The sequence below is a fragment of the Lactuca virosa genome, chromosome 2 (assembly GCF_052849685.1).
Source record: "Lactuca virosa cultivar CGN04683 chromosome 2, Lactuca_virosa_CGN04683_v6, whole genome shotgun sequence".
NCBI classification, from domain to species: Eukaryota; Viridiplantae; Streptophyta; class Magnoliopsida; order Asterales; family Asteraceae; genus Lactuca; species Lactuca virosa.
The window spans coordinates 292,940,926-292,958,700 of record NC_136427.1 but is presented as its reverse complement, the minus strand read 5'-3'; the positions used below and the strand labels follow the sequence as shown (position 1 = coordinate 292,958,700).

General features: G+C 33.6%; 1 protein-coding gene across 2 annotated transcripts; it reads right to left on the bottom strand.

Annotated features, from left to right (window-relative positions):
- Nucleotides 1–5,570: 5,570 nt before the first annotated feature.
- Nucleotides 5,571–15,400, bottom strand: LOC145161420 (serine carboxypeptidase-like 17). 2 transcript variants are annotated; one of them, XM_079080926.1, is made up of 14 exons: nucleotides 14,428–15,398; nucleotides 14,148–14,293; nucleotides 13,574–13,650; nucleotides 13,106–13,228; nucleotides 10,620–10,722; nucleotides 10,416–10,453; nucleotides 10,206–10,307; nucleotides 10,057–10,143; nucleotides 9,563–9,721; nucleotides 7,331–7,399; nucleotides 7,109–7,257; nucleotides 6,894–7,007; nucleotides 5,985–6,039; nucleotides 5,571–5,866 (listed from the first exon to the last, which is right to left on the bottom strand). In XM_079080926.1, the coding sequence occupies exons 1-14, from the start codon at nucleotides 14,604–14,606 to the stop codon at nucleotides 5,783–5,785; spliced, it is 1,485 nt and encodes a 494-aa protein (XP_078937052.1). In that variant the 5' UTR covers nucleotides 14,607–15,398; the 3' UTR covers nucleotides 5,571–5,782. The 2 variants fall into 2 exon arrangements, with proteins under 2 accessions (XP_078937052.1, XP_078937053.1); XM_079080927.1 differs by lacking the exon at nucleotides 13,106–13,228 and having other exon boundaries at nucleotides 14,428–15,400.
- Between the last annotated feature and the right edge of the window lie 2,375 nt (nucleotides 15,401–17,775).

The window sequence follows — 17,775 nt, the reverse complement described above, 5'->3', positions numbered from 1 at the left end:
TTGTATGTTTTCTTAAAAAAAATTATATACCAAAAATGTTGGAGTAAGGGAGGAAGGTATCGTGAGGTTTTGAAGCTTAGGTACCGACGGTACCACCGACATTTGGTTCTGAGTAGAAATGGTTTCAACGAGTTTGAACACTTATTTGATTGAACGGCTTTAGGAACCCGCTGGTATTCCCTATTCAATATGCAATTCTGCATCATGCACGTGCCTTCATTTTTTTTTACTTTACTTTTTAATATAATTTTGTATAACTATATTAAAATGAATACTTTATAATTCATTTAAGTGAAAAATATTATGTTTTATTTTAATTTATATTTTCTAATTTAATTAAATAAAAAAAGAATGATGTAGCAAGTGGGTTGAGTGGGTTGGGGAAGATAGGGTTTCCATATGTTGTAGGTTGGAAAAGATGAAAGAGAGAGAAGAAAAAAAAAATGATATGACAATGCATTAAATGAGTTGAGAGGGAAGGATTCCCTCCTCCCTAATAAGTAAAGTAGAGAAATAACAAATTTGATTGTCAAATTTTGTATTTAATTCATCTGAAAGTGTTTATATACTAATGGCTAGTACACGTTTATACTCCTATATTCTTTCGATGCATTGTTTTTAATGATCCATAATATAGTTGTATTTTCAGAATTGTGTATTAAAATTTTAAATTTGTAGTTATATTTTGTTAAAATATATAATGCCACTAGCTAAATAATATTAAGTTTACACGTAATAACAAAATATTCTCACAAGTCACAAGAAACAAATCTTAAGGACTATTATCATATCATTTTTAAGGAAACAATAAATAAGTATATCGTAGCAAAGATTACCTCATTAGATGGTAAAAAGGTAAAACACGATTCAATTTTTCAGAAAAAATGAAAGTTGAGTGGTTTAACCTCTTAAAAAAAGTGGAACCTGGTTACTATATAACGACACATTGTCCTTTTTAAAATTTCTTAGTATGGATCCTAAAAAAATGTATTAATACTTGTAGATACGTGATAGTGATTTCAGAAACCATCCACTATCACATTTGATGGGATCTGTATTTGGCATGCATAATAAAGAAAAGGTTGAGGTTTATTGGTGTATAGTTTTTGTAATTATTACGAATATATATATATATTTTTTAAATTTGTTGGTTGAAAATTAGGTGTTATGCTATGCTTTGAGTCCAAATGATGGGAGTGAATGAAGGGTTCGTATCCGTTCAGGAGCAAAACATTTTAAGGATGTGTCAGCAATGACTCCAGATACGATTGCAAGGCTTATAAACGAGGATCATATTCAAATACTTATCAACCTCAATGGTCATACCAAGGTATGTATGAATATTATTAAATTGTGTTGAGAACATTCAGAATCCAAGAAGTAACCATATCGTTACATCTTTGCCAGATTTCGAGATTAGGATGATCTTCTGCTGGTTTAGTAATTTTGCCATTCACAAACCCTAGTTTGTTCTTCGCAGATAAAGCAATAGACATCGCTTTGCTCCATGAACTGTAATTCGATCCATCAAATGGAAGTCAAAGAAAATGAATCGCATGATGAATGATCTGCTCTGATACCATCTTGAATCAGAGAAAATTGTGAAGATGTTCCATTAATTGAAATATGAAGCTAGAACATTACAATATAACAATTGCTAATTACTACATCCTATCAGCTAACTAACTCCACTATTTACAATTTACACCCTCATGCTATCTAGGAATAATAAAAAACAATCCTCAAACAGTAATTATTCCAATAAATTGAACCATTTTTTTTACTTCATTAGTTTGCAGCTTGCTTATTATAGAATAAAGAGAGCAACTATGGCATGGTTGGTTGCCAAATGGATGGAATTCAATTCCGTCCAAATCCTTCAATTTCCATGTTTGATGGATTTCTCTATTCTTTGGACAGGGTGGAAGGAATTCAATTCAACTCTTCCTTTTTTTATTAACAACCAAGATACCCTTGCTACATATATTAAAATAAACATAATAAAAAGTTCAAGTATATATAATTACAATGAATTTTTCTGGAAGGAATGAAATATGTTGAAGGAATTGGAATACGAAGGAATCATAATATGTCATGCCTTGGTTAGGGTGGAATTGGAATGGACTTGAATAATAAAATCTGAATAATTTTTTTGTTTTTTTTTAATTTCACCTATAATCAATTTTTTTGTAAATATTTTTGCTTATTTCAATATATTTAATGATGGTATTTTGATCTTCTAATAAAAAAATGAAGAATGGAATAGAATTCCTTCCACCCTTCCTATGAATGGTGACATCCATCAAATACCGAATTTGACAAAATTGAACTATTGTCCATTTGCCAACCAAACACTATATAGAATGGAATCCCGAATTCCAATTCTGTCTTATTTCTTGGAAATCCATAAACCATATACACCCTTATTACCTCATTAGTTTGTACTTATCTTTTACAAGGAAACATTTTCTTATTCACGAGATATTACATGTTACCGGTGGGCCAAAATTAATCACATCTATTGCTAATATCAGTTTTAAAAGGGATAATAGTTTTAATTTTAAACAAGATTTCTTAATCCTAACGCATCTTTTATATTTATATTCCACGAGTCAAGAAATGAAATAATTGTTCCGCAACAGTGTTGTAAAACTCGCTGAGTTGGCCGATCACTCGGCCGAGTACCCTACTCGGCTCCTTACCGAGACGAGTTACAGAATCCGAGTACTCCCCGATCGGCCCCTTACTGAATCGAACAGTGTTATAAAACTCGGCCAACTTGGTGATTAATATGTATAATATACTTAATGATGTATTATTTAACACACACGTGTGATTATTATTACACACACACACACACACACATATATATATATATATATATATATATATATATATATATATATATATATATCTTAAATTTTCAGTAATTATTCACGAAGTGAGACCATTGTGTGTTTTTCAATTTTTGTGTATTCACATGAATCTAATTTTGTTATATATTTCAATCAACTTGCGGTTTGAAATTATTATTTTGACATATATAATTTCCCTAAAAATATTTCTACATGAATTACCGGATCCGAGTACTCCCTAAGTACTCGCTACTCGGTAGCCGGCCGAACAGGTGCCGAGTAGCGAGTTCTACAACCATGCTCCGCAACCAGCTCCCATTCAGGTTTCATATATGAGATTCCCTGGTAAAACTGGTTCTAACTACATACAGTATTTGGTCACTTATGAAGTAACTATTCTATCTACAAATAACATAGGATTGTCGCTTAATACTACTGATTTTTATGTGTTACAGGTCTTGCATGAACTCACTTTGTTGGATAAACTAATTTGTGGTATGTTCTGTTGTTGGATTGATGGTGCTTTTTTTGCTCAACTGTTATGGTGACCCCCCTCAGTTATCTTCAAGATCACGTTCCATGGACTCTTTCACCATTTCTAATATACCTACAGGATCAAACAGGTATGGTATGCACATCAAAACCAAATTATAAATGTATTTAAGGGTAACATATTCTACTTTACAACTGATCGGGGGTGATTATTGTTGCTTTCTTCCATGTTTCTCGTTTTTGATGTTTGAGCCTACTTCTGAATCTGACGACCTGTTTCTTGCATGTTTGAAGATTTTTGGATATTTATACTGATTTGTTTGTTTGTGTATTGTTGAGCCGTCCAAATGTTTTCTACTGAACCCTACAAAAGACTCCAATCATTATTTCTTCTGCACTAAGAAAGAAAATACTCATTAAAGTAACAAATAGAAGAAGTGCTTCAATTCAAATTAATATTGCTTTTCTTTGTAGTGGAAATATTAAGTCTATCGACAACAAAATTTAATCAATGACAACCAAGAATTATAAAAATTGATGAGCAATCTGAAAACATCAATGGAAATACAAATATGTATAGAGTTAATGTACTCAGACATTAAAGCCAGATTTTTGGCTTAACCCACTAAAACCGAATTCAAGTAAGATCCATTGAAGAATTGAGGAAGTATACCTTTTGTATGAGAACACAGTCCAGGAAGACCAAGGACTCCTCATGTTCAAGTCTTGCTCAACTAACCTTTCCCTATAACATCATAAAATCAAAGGAAAAGAATAAATGATTATATATTGCAATGAATTTTGAAAGTATTATGAAGCATAAATGAAACCTTTCTCCCTAGATATAATAGCATTTCTGAATGAAAATCCAGATTTCAAAGAATAATTTACATTATTAGATGCATCCTCGCCTAATTTTATTCCATATCGTTTTTGAGAATCGAGTCTAAAAATGTTGATTCTTAGCATTAGTTATATAATCAGCAGACATATTCAAAAATCAACTTGCATATGATAAAAAAATAATGGAGATTGATCCTCATGCGTAAGTATATAGATGTAAACACATGTAGAGCCATAGGCACATATATTATATGCGTACAATGTATGTGGACGAAAGAACCTGATGAAGAATATCGGAAGTTGAAAGAAGAATGATAGCCACAACGGAGGAGCAACTCATTTGCGAAGTGTGTGTTTATTCTTTTTAGTTTATATAATTGAGCATCGTTTGTTTAAATTAGGGAAAATTTGTGACAATTAGGGTTAATGATGGCGGTGGAGAAGGCGGTAGGTGGCGTAGGTGGTGGAGAAGGCGATAGTTAACATATAAGGATGTGAAATGCGGGTGATCGATAAGTTTCATTGAGAGAGAAGTCTTTAACTAGAAAGCTAGGTTATATTGAAACAAATTAAATTTTAATTTAGCACGTTCAACGGGAGACAATAATACTCAATTTATGACAAAAAGGGGAAAAGGGAAGATAGCAACTGAGATATTAGATGTAATGACATAAAAAGTAAAATGCCACTAATACTAATTTTTATTCTTTTATGGCAAATGTAAAGTGCCATTGAAAATGTAATGGTATATAAATTAAGTACCACTAAAAACATGTGCCCACTAAATGGCTTTTTTTGTTGTAGTGAATGTATCACCATACAACTTACATCATTTCATTTTATTATTACTCTATACCACCCTTATACTATTCTAATTCACATCTTATATCACTCCACCTCATCTTTTATACCATTCCGATAGAGATGCTATAAGCTTAAAACATCAAATTAAGATGAAAGTCTCCAAATCAACTAAAAACAAGATAAGATCCGTTAATTGTTTATCAACGAAGACTTCAAATATTTATTTAAAGGAATCACAAATCAAGTTATCACCGATAAAGGTTGTGTTTTCATATTAGGAATATATGTAAGTAATGTCATTAGCTTTATTAAATGGCTTTTTTTGTTGTAGTGAATGTATCACCATACAACTTACATCATTTCATTTTATTATTACTCTATACCACCCTTATACTATTCTAATTCACATCTTATATCACTCCACCTCATCTTTTATACCATTCCGATAGAGATGCTATAAGCTTAAAACATCAAATTAAGATGAAAGTCTCCAAACCAACTAAAAACAAGATAAGATCCGTTAATTGTTTATCAACGAAGACTTCAAATATTTATTTAAAGGAATCACAAATCAAGTTATCACCGATAAAGGTTGTGTTTTCATATTAGGAATATATGTAAGTAATGTCATTAGCTTTTACAAATGCATTCCATGGTTTAGAAGAATGGTTGAATGACAAAGAAATGAAAATAACATATTACATTATTAATAGAAATTGACTTATATATAAAGATGTGAATGGATGCTTATAACATAGGAAACAAACATCAAACTCTTCGCTTGTTACTTAAAGAGCGTTATCAGAAAGCCACCTGATCATCATGCTTAAACTTTCTTTGGGTTTGTATAATGCAGTTATGTGACCTCCTCCCTGTAACAATAGAAAAGTCAACCATCATGGTCATATCAATAAATGCTTCTTTGCCTTATGAAAATTGCAAAAGAATTTACAAGTTTAATAAATAGTCAACTTCTTTACAACTTCTCACCTTTATAGTAGCAAATGTTAAGTTGTAGTTTCGAGTTGAGTATTTCATGGTGTATCTGAAACAAAATAAAATACCAACACAGTTTCAACATTTATTTTGATGATGTTAACTAAGAACGTCCACAATGCATAATTTAATGGAACAGTTGAATGATGTGGAATGTCATATTTGACATTCAATAGATTTATACTCATTGACGTCACCATCTCAGAGTTCAATAAATATGAAGTTTAATGACCATTAAACTCTTCAATAAGAAAAAAAGTTATCCTTAATTAAATGTCATAATTTAGTTTTGTAATAAATGATTTTTATAAACTCAATGTGTGCCCGTGCAAAGTGGCGGCGATTAATAGGTTTTATTGCGAATAGTTTTTTACGAAGAAATAATTATTAGATTTTATTATTAGCTATTATGTAATAAACCTTACCACTTTTAAATAAAATATTTATGTTTATACCTTATGTTTATATTGCCTATTTATACTACTGATGTAGATTAATTAATATTGATGTTTAGTTTAAGAAATGTAAATTAATTATATACATGAATTTAATATTTTAAAATTTTCATTTTTGATCTAAATTGAATTTCTTAATTACTATCATTAATTCAAGTCTTCAAACTTTTGTCAAGTATTAATGAATTATTTACACATAATTGATTTGTACAAAAAAAGCTTTGTAACTTATACATCTTAAATTTCAAGATATGACTAATATGTTTTGTAATATAGTATAAGATATGTTTATTTGAACTTTATAAAGTTCAATGCATTATAGAAAAAAAAAAAGAAGATAGAATTGATTGGAAATTATAATGATTATTTGGTAATCCGTTAACTCTATAAAGTTTAGTATTCCTTCGTAGATGTCCCAATGTTGCTCCTAATGAAAAAAACAACTAACCCGGCTACTTGTTTGTCGACAAACCATGGTCTCCAATCATTTGTAAGTATCAAATTTATTGATTCAATCCAGTTCAAGGTACCCACATATGGAACAACCATATCATGATCTCCACTGCCCAAACAAAAGCCAAAAAGTAATTAATGCTTGTTTGCTTTAAAGATCTTCAAATACGACATGTATGCATAACATAACTAAGCAATGTTAATTTCTACCTATATATAAGAGCTCGACAATTTTTATAGGTAAGTTGTTTATGATATGCAACACTACTGGGGACATTGTTCGTGTAAGATATAGCTTCCTTTCCATAATCAAAAGTCAAGCTTTCATTACATGGCACCCACTTGATTTCATCATATTCCTAGTGATCATGAGATTAGTGTCATATATTGTAATCAATATGAACATTATAGAACTCACAGTGAACTTCAAACCTCACTAATACGAAGAGCCTTGCGTACATCTTTTCGATTAGCCCATACAGTGGATAAAGTGTTGTCTCCCTACAACAAGTACATATATAAGAAAAAATTATAAAATGTATAAGGTTTCAGTAGTGATTAATCAAACTCTTAAGAGTCTAATTTCATATTTTTCATTTCAAAAAGAATACCATAATGTCCTTTGTAAATCATTGTAGTTTGAACTCAGATTCAAAATAACTTTAATACATAAAACAAATTAACATAACTGTGAATGATTGAGAAAAATAAAAATAATGTTATTTTAAATTGTAAATGGTCGGTTATTCAATTCGTTTAGTAAATACTATACGTTTGATGCCCACTTGCACATATTTGACTTTGTTAGTATATAGCGAGATATTTCTAAAACCAAAAGTGAAATCTCACATTTAAAAGGATAAAAATATAAAATGTAATAATTTTAATTTGAGATGTCCTCAAAACTATTTGTTATTTTGAAACCAAGTGTCTTATGACAGGCCCATTCACATTACCGGATGGTTTTAATTTATGAGGGATAAAATTATAACTTAAGGGTATGTTGTTGTAACTTTATATATATAAATGAACTGCAAGTTGGTAATTTCCTTTGTATCCCATATTGGTAGGAGGAAGAAACATTTATGAGTTTATAAGCTTATTTCCTTGATAGACCATCAAAACCTTCAGTGGATCAAAGGCTTCTGGAAGGATTAGGAAACGACTTGCTTGGAGAGTTCAGGTCAAGCCAACCATTTGTCCTTATTTCAACAAAGAAAGCACAGGCCTTTTCGATTTTTTTTGTCTTGGTCCCAATTCAAAACTAAAGAAGCCCGAACTAATTGAATACTTGTGTCCCAAATTTCGAGAATTGGGTCGTAATAAAGGATATAATTAACAACTCGAAGTTGTAGATTATCACTTTCCTGCAACAGATCCGGCGGAAAAAGTCTTCCTAAATTTATACCATCCGTTTTTTTATATGGGACTACAGGTTGAACCAAAACAAAATACTTTTTTTCATACCTGGAAAGTTTCATTCGTTGGATATAGAGCCAATTTTTCAATTTTTTGTATTCTTTGGAATTTGGTTTTCCCCCTCCTGGCGGTATCAATCGGAATGCCTTATTTGTTTTTCCAGGAAAATGGATATCTCCAAAAAAGATTATCAGTTTCATTTTTTCTGCTTTTTTCTTCACTCAGACCAATCCCCCTACCCGACTTCTTCTATTGAAAGTGATTTGTGTAAGGATCAGGAAACAGCTTTGTTTGGAGAGCAAGTCGTCGCCCTAGGGTTTCTAGGAGCCGGCCTATGAGCGCTCGTTTCATGCCTTCTAGGGTTTCGACACCTCCCTAGGAGCCGTATTTAACACTCACAAAAATTCGAAGCTCTCTCCCTGGGAGCTGAGAAGCTTTTATTTTTGACGAGTTTAGGTTAAGCCGATTTGACCGATCCGATCAATGGTTGACCGTCGTTGACTTTGTGGAGGACAAGTCGGGATATTCTAGAAGGATCAGGAAATGGCTTGCTTGGAGAGCAAGTCGTCGCCCTAGGGTTTCTAGGAGCCGGCCTATGAGGGCCCGTTTCATGCCTTCTAGGGTTTCGACACCTATAAATATTGCTCCCTAGGAGTCGTATTTAACACTCACGAAAATTAGAAGTTATCTCCCTCTCTCTGTAATTTTCTTCTAGGTTCCGAGTATTCGTTTTGTGTTTATCGATTTCCAGTGTTGTTGGAAAATCGATAGATCTGCATTAAATCCTGGGGTTTTACTCTGTTGCTTACAACCAATAGAAGCAAGGTAAAACCCTTTAAGGAAAGGAGTCTGATATGTGCAGTTATTCCACAATCAAGATCAGCCGTCAACATGTCGGTTTTACATTATTGTATTGCTCTTAATTTCGTCCAATAACAGGACACTCTCTTTCTACCTTTCTTATAACCAGATCTAATCGAGAATGATTAATCTGGTTTCTGGACGAAACTTGGTAATCATATTAATAATAATTGGATCTATTATTCGCAACTAATCGACATATAATTCTCAATATTATTTGTTGGTTTCCTTGCTTGTTTATTAGTTTAATTTACAACATATGTGATATATATATATATATATATATATATATATATATATAGAGAGAGAGAGAGAGAGAGAGAGAGAGAGATAGAGAGAGAGAGAAAGAAAGAAAGAGAAAGAGAGAGAGAGAGAGAATCATACACGACACCATTGTCTTTTAAGCTGAGGCAACAACAACATATTCATAGCGGTCTTGTTAAGAGATGATAAGCCCCTCCTTAAGAGATGATAATTTTTAAAGGTAGCTGAAGTGTCACAAACAGGATCTAAGATGTACTTCTTGTTAATTCTTTCTATGCACTGCAGATTCATGATAAGATAACATTAAACTAAATACATGTTATGAAAAGTGTCACATTGTATATCATCAAGTAATCTAAGTTGAAATCAAACTCATGGATGTAAGTTCAAAAACAATGCCAAAATATATTGAAAAAAATGTATAACTCAATATCGAGCCTTTGTGAAAACAATGATCAATAGCCATGATTACAAAGCGTTCAGGTGATTTCAAAACTGATGACCCCTAATAAATCACGACCATCAAATGAATTTCATCCAAAGGACAATATTGAGGTTTTTTTGGCATTTGTGTATATGTTGGTCCATCTTAAACGCACCCCTCGCTTATATACCTTATATACGATCTGAAGATCATGCATGCAAAGACTGTTTTTAGGATCTACATTCAAGAACTCTCCATGGCAATTTTCTTCAGCTGACTGCAAAAAATGCAACTTAAGTACGCAAATGATGTACAGAAAACTCAATTATACTTATTTACCTCGTAGATCATATCTGATAATAGTGCCACACGATGAGCAAATGTAATTCTTGAATTATAGTCTCCACGTCTGTCTGTTAGTGGATTGCCAAGCATGTACCCCTAAGTTGGAAAACATATATCAATTTTAATATACCAACAACTGTTCATTTTAGAATTGTATAAGTGAATTAAAACAAACTAGTAGATTAATTGATTGATCAATTGTACTTTGATTTTGATTTGTGGCTCTTCTCCAACTTCATTACCTACAAAAAATGGAAACAAAGAAGCTGAAATCCCAAGTAGAAAGACTTTATTTAGTCAACCGAACCTTAGTGGACTTGTAAGTATTTTAAAACTATAACGCAAACAAGATGATTGCAATATTTTTAATGTTTTCTTCAAAGCAAGACTTGAGTTATTTAAGAATACCGTTGTATATTTCTTGAAGAACCATTGGCACCAATATACCATTGTAGGAATCACCACCAAGATAGAATGGATTGTTGAGAAATTTAGGATGACCCACAAGCCACTGTTTATAGAGTCATAACAAGCAAACACTTTCATCTTAGTATCCAAGACTTACAAGCAACAACATAAAATTCAGGGTTGGAGCCTGAACTTTAGAAAAAGGGGGACAATGTAATACACTTGAAAACATTCCGCAATCACGAATCAAAAATTAAAATTTACCTTTTAAATTTGACATGTCATTTTTTCAAGTTCATATAATCACATTAATTGCTTTTTCAACATTATTATTCTTTCCGGTTGTGGACGTATAAAATCTTGTCTGCTATTACTAACGAGATGCGATATGTGTAACAAAAATTTTCTTTTGGTTTGGAAAAAACGGATGACTCTTTAATTGCTCTTGATTTATCATTTAATTATACAAAACCAAATTACTAATAATAAAAATAATATTAATTATAATTTAAATAAAATTAAAATTACTTTGTTGCTATTTATTGATAATAATCTTAGCACTCTTGCAACAACCAAAAGAATAAAAAATTTTGAAGTTGTTGATTTTTTAGAAGTTCACAATGACCACAATTAAAAGAAATTGGAGCAGTGACTTTTAATTTCTTAGAGTATACGGTATGGGTACCCTCCACACCGTTATTGCCTACGTGGAGGGCCCATAACGCCGTCTTAACGCGAGGCACACCACCGCGCTTGCTCGTTTTGTTGCTTCTCGTGGTAACGACAACCTAGAGCAACGACGTCTTCTTCTTCTTTCTTCCTCTACTTTTCTTCACCTTAACGGGGGTATAACATGGAGAACACCATTCCCTAATCTTGTTGTGGAGAGAAGATGGTGACGTTGCTGCGTTGTGGGTGGGTATGTGTGTTGCCCATACTCAATACTCGTATCCTCTTATACGGTTCATATTAGCTTTTAAAGGATATTTGCTAGTAATTAGTCATTTAGAGATGCTACGAACCAACTTCATTTTACATTAAAAGACATAGGCTTGGGGGGCGAGACATCCGGCAGCTCCAGTATTGTCTCCGCCCATGATAAAATTAAGGGATAATGACTTAAAAGGGTAATATATTTTTCGATTTGTACACATTTGGTCACTGAGTTTTTTTTCGTCCACATTTACCCCTTCAACTTGTTAAACTGTATACATTCAGTCCTTATGACCGGCTACTCCAGGTTACCCGGTAAAAATGACTTAATAGGGTAATATATTTCTCACTTTGTACACATTTAGTCCTTAATATTTTTGTACACATTTAGTCCTTTTTTTTTTTTTTTGCAAAATAAGTCTTTTTTTTGTACTCATTCGGTACTTATGAATGATTTTTTAGTTTTTTCTCACAAAATCTTACGTGGGACATTCATTAATGAGGTGTATGGGGCTTTTGATGCTTATATCCATCGCGATCTCGACTACTTGGTTGCTTAGGTCATGTGTTATGAACGTCATAACTTCTTCATATAATCTCGGATTTTAACGATCTTTATATCCATGCGTTCGTATTTTAGTCTACTACAACTTTCATTTAGATTACTCCCATAAAAAAATAATATATTTTTACTTACGATTTTTATATCCATACGCGGTGGCGAATTTAGTATGGTCCCGGTGTTGCACCGACAACACCTGTTTTTTCTGTTCGCAGTGGAAAATTTTTCGCTTTTTTTTTTTTTTACGTTTATACCTATTTTCCATGTATCGGCAACACCTATTTCATCTCGGTAACACCCTGTCTATACGTTTTTTATGAATGCATGTATGTATGTTTTTTTTATAAAATCGTTAGTAAAAATATATTACATTTTAACGGGAGTAATCTTAATGAAAGTTGTAGTAGACTCAAAAAATGAACACGTAGATAAAGATCATTAAAATCTGATATCGTATGAAGAAGTTACGATGTTCAAAATACAAGACCTAAGCCAAACCACAAGACTTACGCAACCAAGCAGTCGAGATCGCATTGGACATAGGCATCAACAACCCCAAGCACCTCATCAATGATTGTCTCACGTAAGATGTCGTGAAAAAACCTAAAGAAATCATTCATAAGTACTGAATGAGTACAAAAAAAGGACTTATTTTGAAACAAAAAAAATGTTAAGTACTAAATATGTACAAAAATATTAAGGACTAAATGTGTACAAAATGAAAAATATATTACCCTATCAAGTCATTTTTCCCGGCTAACCTGGAGTAACAGGTCATAAGGACTAAATGTGTATAGTTTAACAAGTTTAAGGGGTAAATGTGGACGAAAAAAAAACTCAGTGACCAAATGTGTACAAATCGAATAATATGTTACCCTTTTAAGTCATTATCCCTAAAATTAACGATTGATCAATTTATAGAAATGAGCATGTTTGTATACATGGGTACCGAAAAAATGAACTATATATTTTCATAGGAAAACAAGCTTGCCTTCTTTAGAAAATCGTAAAGCTGCATTGTTGATAACGTATCGTTTGTTGTGTAAGCTTCAGGAGTTTTTGCATACGAGAATCCAGCCCCAGCAGGTTGATCAAGATATAATATGTTAGCCGCCTAAAATGTGAAAAACTCATCGTATCAATTATTAGAAGATTGTACTCATGATATTTGGCTTGTTTAACATTAAACAAATCGTAAAACTCAAGATGAACAGTACTCCAACTTCCAAAAAAACAAGAGATCTCCATTTCATAAATTTTTCTTATCATCTAATATTCAAGCCAATCATCATCAAGAATTGCAAAGTGAACGTTTTTTCAGTCAAGTGGTGGCGTAGTTTGGATTACAGATTATATATATATATATATATATATATATATATATATATATATATATATATATATATATATATATATATATATATATATATATATAGCATGCAAAAATATTATAAGACACCTGTATCCATCTGTCAGGATTTATCTCGAGTATTGGCTTCTCCAAAGTGGAATTTGCTTTGTTGAATATAATCGGACCTGTACACATAAATACAAGTACACAATGTTGATGTAGATAATAAAAAGAATATCATATGTTCTTTATAATAAATTCAAATATTTAATGCAACGAAGAGCAACTTGTGACTTCTAACAAGTCACGTCAATTTTTTATTTTTTTATTTTTTGCAATACAATTGGAAATACACGTATTGTGTCATAAACCTGCACAATATTGGATTATTAAGTTGACAAAAGTGTATGTGAATGTTATGTTTATAACCTCAAAATTACGATAAATTACATATTACTCCTCAACTTTATATAATGAAAATTTCTTTGATAGAGTACAATTTTATCCTTATGGTTATGGACATGCATGCAATCATGCATATTCATATATTCCTGGGTTAAGTATTCTTTTCTTCTTTTATCATCACACATAGAAAATAAGAGAAAAAAATGTTTTGACTATTCCACCCGAAGTTAAAAATTAAAGGGCATCGCCCCCTTCATATGCAAGATCTTAGAAATACCTGTTTCAGACACAAGAGTCGTAAGAGCAGAACAACCAGGGCCTGCCGTCAGCCAAAGCATGAGAGGGTCTTTTTCTGGGTTCCCTTCAGACTCAACAAAGTAGTAAAACCACTGCACATCATCGGATTCTCCTACCCCGATGTATCTGAAACCAATTTGCTGCCTTAAAACTTAATATATACTTTATTAAACAAATGATATAGTTGATAATGATGATAAAAATAAACAAGCAACCTGAGATTAAATAAATGTAGTTGTATTACAAATAGCATGGCTTACCCAGTTTCGAGTGTGAAAGGTAGATCACCAACAAAACCTGGCAGTGTCTTAACAATTGACTGAGACTCTATAACGCCCGACGAAATTACTAGAAGAAAGACACCAAAAAAGACCAGGTTGTTGATCTTCTTAACAAGGTTCTTAGGTTGTAGATGAGAATACTGTGATTGTGGTTTCATGGTGTTTCTAAGAAAATAACCCTATGTATATAGAGGTTAAGAACTCAAAGACTTATATCACTTGTGTAGATTAAGAATTGTCCCGAATGAAATGCTTTTTTGTAGCAAAACTAAACAGTTGTAAACAAGAAAAACATTTTTTTCACAAATGTTCACGTTTTTGTGTATTAAATTATAGGATGAAATCGGCTATAAGTGTTCATATTTTTTCATTTATAAAATTGGGTCATTTTTTGTGTGGTTTGGAAATGATTTTTATTTTTTATTTTTTTATTTTTGAGAAAAATAGACTACTTTTAGATTTGGTCGGTAGAAGGGGGGTGCTTTTAATTTGTGTGTATAAATAACATATTTTTATCGTAGTCACTAGAGGTGACGTGCGGCAGTCGGAGGACGACAGCAGGATGCGACAGCCGTTGGAGCGGCGACGGCGATGCGTACAAAGAAGCGACGGCAGAACGAAGAGGGTGGAAGGAAATCAGTTTGCGCAGTTACCGGAAGGGACAACGGCGGCCACAAAACACGTCCTTCGCCTTCGTTGACAGCAGCGGCGACGGCTACGACTTGGTTTTACGATCTCCCGACTGAAACGACGTCTAATCGTCGGTCTTTGTCCTCAGCAACAACGGAAACGGCGACATCAGTACTCGAACTGGTGGTTACCGGTTTCGACAGTGGTGGCGGTGGCTGGAAGTGAGGGGGGGTAAAGGGTGGCGGCTGGTGATGTTAGGGTTAGGGTTTGACTTTTGAGAGGGTATCAAGTGCTGCACTCTTAAAACGGGAGGGGGTAAGGAACTGGGTTCCGTGTTTTGCCAAACTTGAATGCTTTTTTTTTTATGAGATTGGTCCCTGCCACTACAATTCCTTTTCAATTTAAATCCAATATTTACCAAACAGCCCCATCCTTCAGAATTTATTACAATTCAAGTCCAAAAGTTACAATTTAACCCTCAATATTCACAATTATAACTTTTAACACCCCAAAGAATACACCCCGCTAATTAATACGACTTTAAGACTAAAAATAAAATATAAAAATACGTCTCGAAGTATTTAAGTATTATTATTTATTTATTTACTTATTTTATTTTATTTAATTTTAAACGGAATGTTACACCCACTCCCAAGCCCACCCCCACTATAACGTCCCAAAAATTACGAGGTTAAAATTTCATTTTTAATTCGATCAAAACACTAATTATCTTTTAGCTAAACATTCATTATCCTTTTCTAATTATCCAAAAGTATTTCATGAGAAGACATTTATCAAAGTACAATCCCAAAATCATCATAATGAGGAAACATGGGTGGATGTGCTGCGATCAAGCCAGACCCTTCCCTTTAGAACCAAAAGTACCTGAAAACGTAACCATAAAACCGTAAGCACAAAGCTTAGTGAGTTTCAAAAAAAAAAACCATATACCATACAAACATAAAGCCAAGTATATATGGGTGTTTGCAATCCCCTTCGGTCTATTTCAACTGGATATCGAGTCTATTTCACTCCCTACCACTACCATACATATCAAACATATGGTGGGCCCTGCCCGACATCGAGCCTCCCTCGGTATACAGATCCGTCAGTCATCAGGCCCCGCCTGGCATCGGGCCCTGCCCGGTATACATATAAACATATAATCATACCAACACATGCAATAATCACAAAGATAATAGTATACAGTACAGTCATCGAACCCCCGCCCGGCATCGGGCCTTGCCCTGTAAGCATACCAACACATAACACATGCAAGTGTCACACAGACATCTAGCATCCTAACATAATAAGCCATGGGCCGACATTGGTACCTTCGACCCACTAACATAGTGAGGAAACTCACCTTAAGCTGCTGAATCAATCAAATGAATCTCTGGTTGTTGGGCCGGAACATCCTCGCGCTATTAATATCAATATCATCCAATAATAAAATGGGTCTGAACTCATAACCAGAGTCTAAGCTACTTAGCCCATAACCAGGGTAAAAGACCATTTTACCCATTATCTAACTTGACCCAAATCCAAAGCCCAACTCAACTATTCAAAAGGCCTAAAACCTAAATGTCAACCCATGGCCCAAATATGGCCCAATATTCCAAATTGGGCCCAAAACCCATCATGGCCTAAAATCCAAGGAAGCCCAACATACTAGTCCAAAGCCAAAGCAAAAGTCTAACGGCCAAACCCTAACATTTGCCTAATATCGAAAACGTCAAGTCCAAGGCCCATCTGCGGAGTACATAGGCCATACTCAGCTCGTACACTTAGTGAACTCCTTCAGGGGCTAGTACGCGCAACGTACCAGTTGGGTACGCCCATCATACTCCCCAGTGTGCCATCCCACTCCATTAAGCACTTAATTGGTTAAGCCTTTCCTCCAAACTCACATATCTGATCCCTAAAGGTGACTTATCACGTAAAGTTGGCAACTTTACATACATGCATGGCTTAATGGGGCTCAATAGCTCAAAAAGTGCTTAACAAATGTCTTAATACACGCATGATTCCAAATACTCCATAAAGTTGACATTTTTATGAACATGTGGACTAATTAGAGTTAAGATCTAGCATTCATTGCCTCTGGAGTAGATCAAAAGCTTACCTTTATCACAAAGGGCTCAAAATGTGCACAAAATGCTACATGAACTAGATCTAACATATAAGAGCATAAAGATGTAAGCTTTTTACCTCAAAAAGCTTGCAAATGTGGAGATGATCCTGGATCCATAAGCTCAAGTAATTCCCTTCAAGCGTTCCTCTTCTTCTTCTTATTCACAAACCACCAACAAACACTCTTCAAGCTCAAAACTCACCAAAACACTAAAGGGTTTCACTTTTCGGGACAAGGAGTGGTGGAAGCATGAGGTTTAAATAGGGTGAAAACCCTACAAATTTGGGTTTTCCTCAGCCTTACGTATGCCCCCGCGTACGTGGTTAAGAGTCGCGATCAAGAAATGAGCCAGTACGCCCATCGTACTCCAACTTTTCTGAAGTTGGCAAATCTGTCCCCTAAGGAACAATTCTGCAAAACATTAATACACCAAGGGTCTAAACTGAAAAGTAATTTGAATCGGGTGTTACACCCACCCTCACCCCCACAAACACACAAACACACACACCCACCCCCATAAACACACACATACACACCCACCCACCACCACAAACACACACCCA

Coding starts and splice junctions, on each gene's coding strand:
- LOC145161420 (XM_079080926.1), bottom strand. CDS start 14,606: ATGAAACCACAATCACAGTATTCTCATCTACAACCTAAGAACCTTGTT. Junction 9,722..10,056: donor ATCTTCAGATCGTATATAAG/GTATATAAGCGA, acceptor ATGAATCTGCAG/TGCATAGAAAGAATTAACAA. Junction 5,867..5,984: donor TAACATTTGCTACTATAAAG/GTGAGAAGTTGT, acceptor CTATTGTTACAG/GGAGGAGGTCACATAACTGC.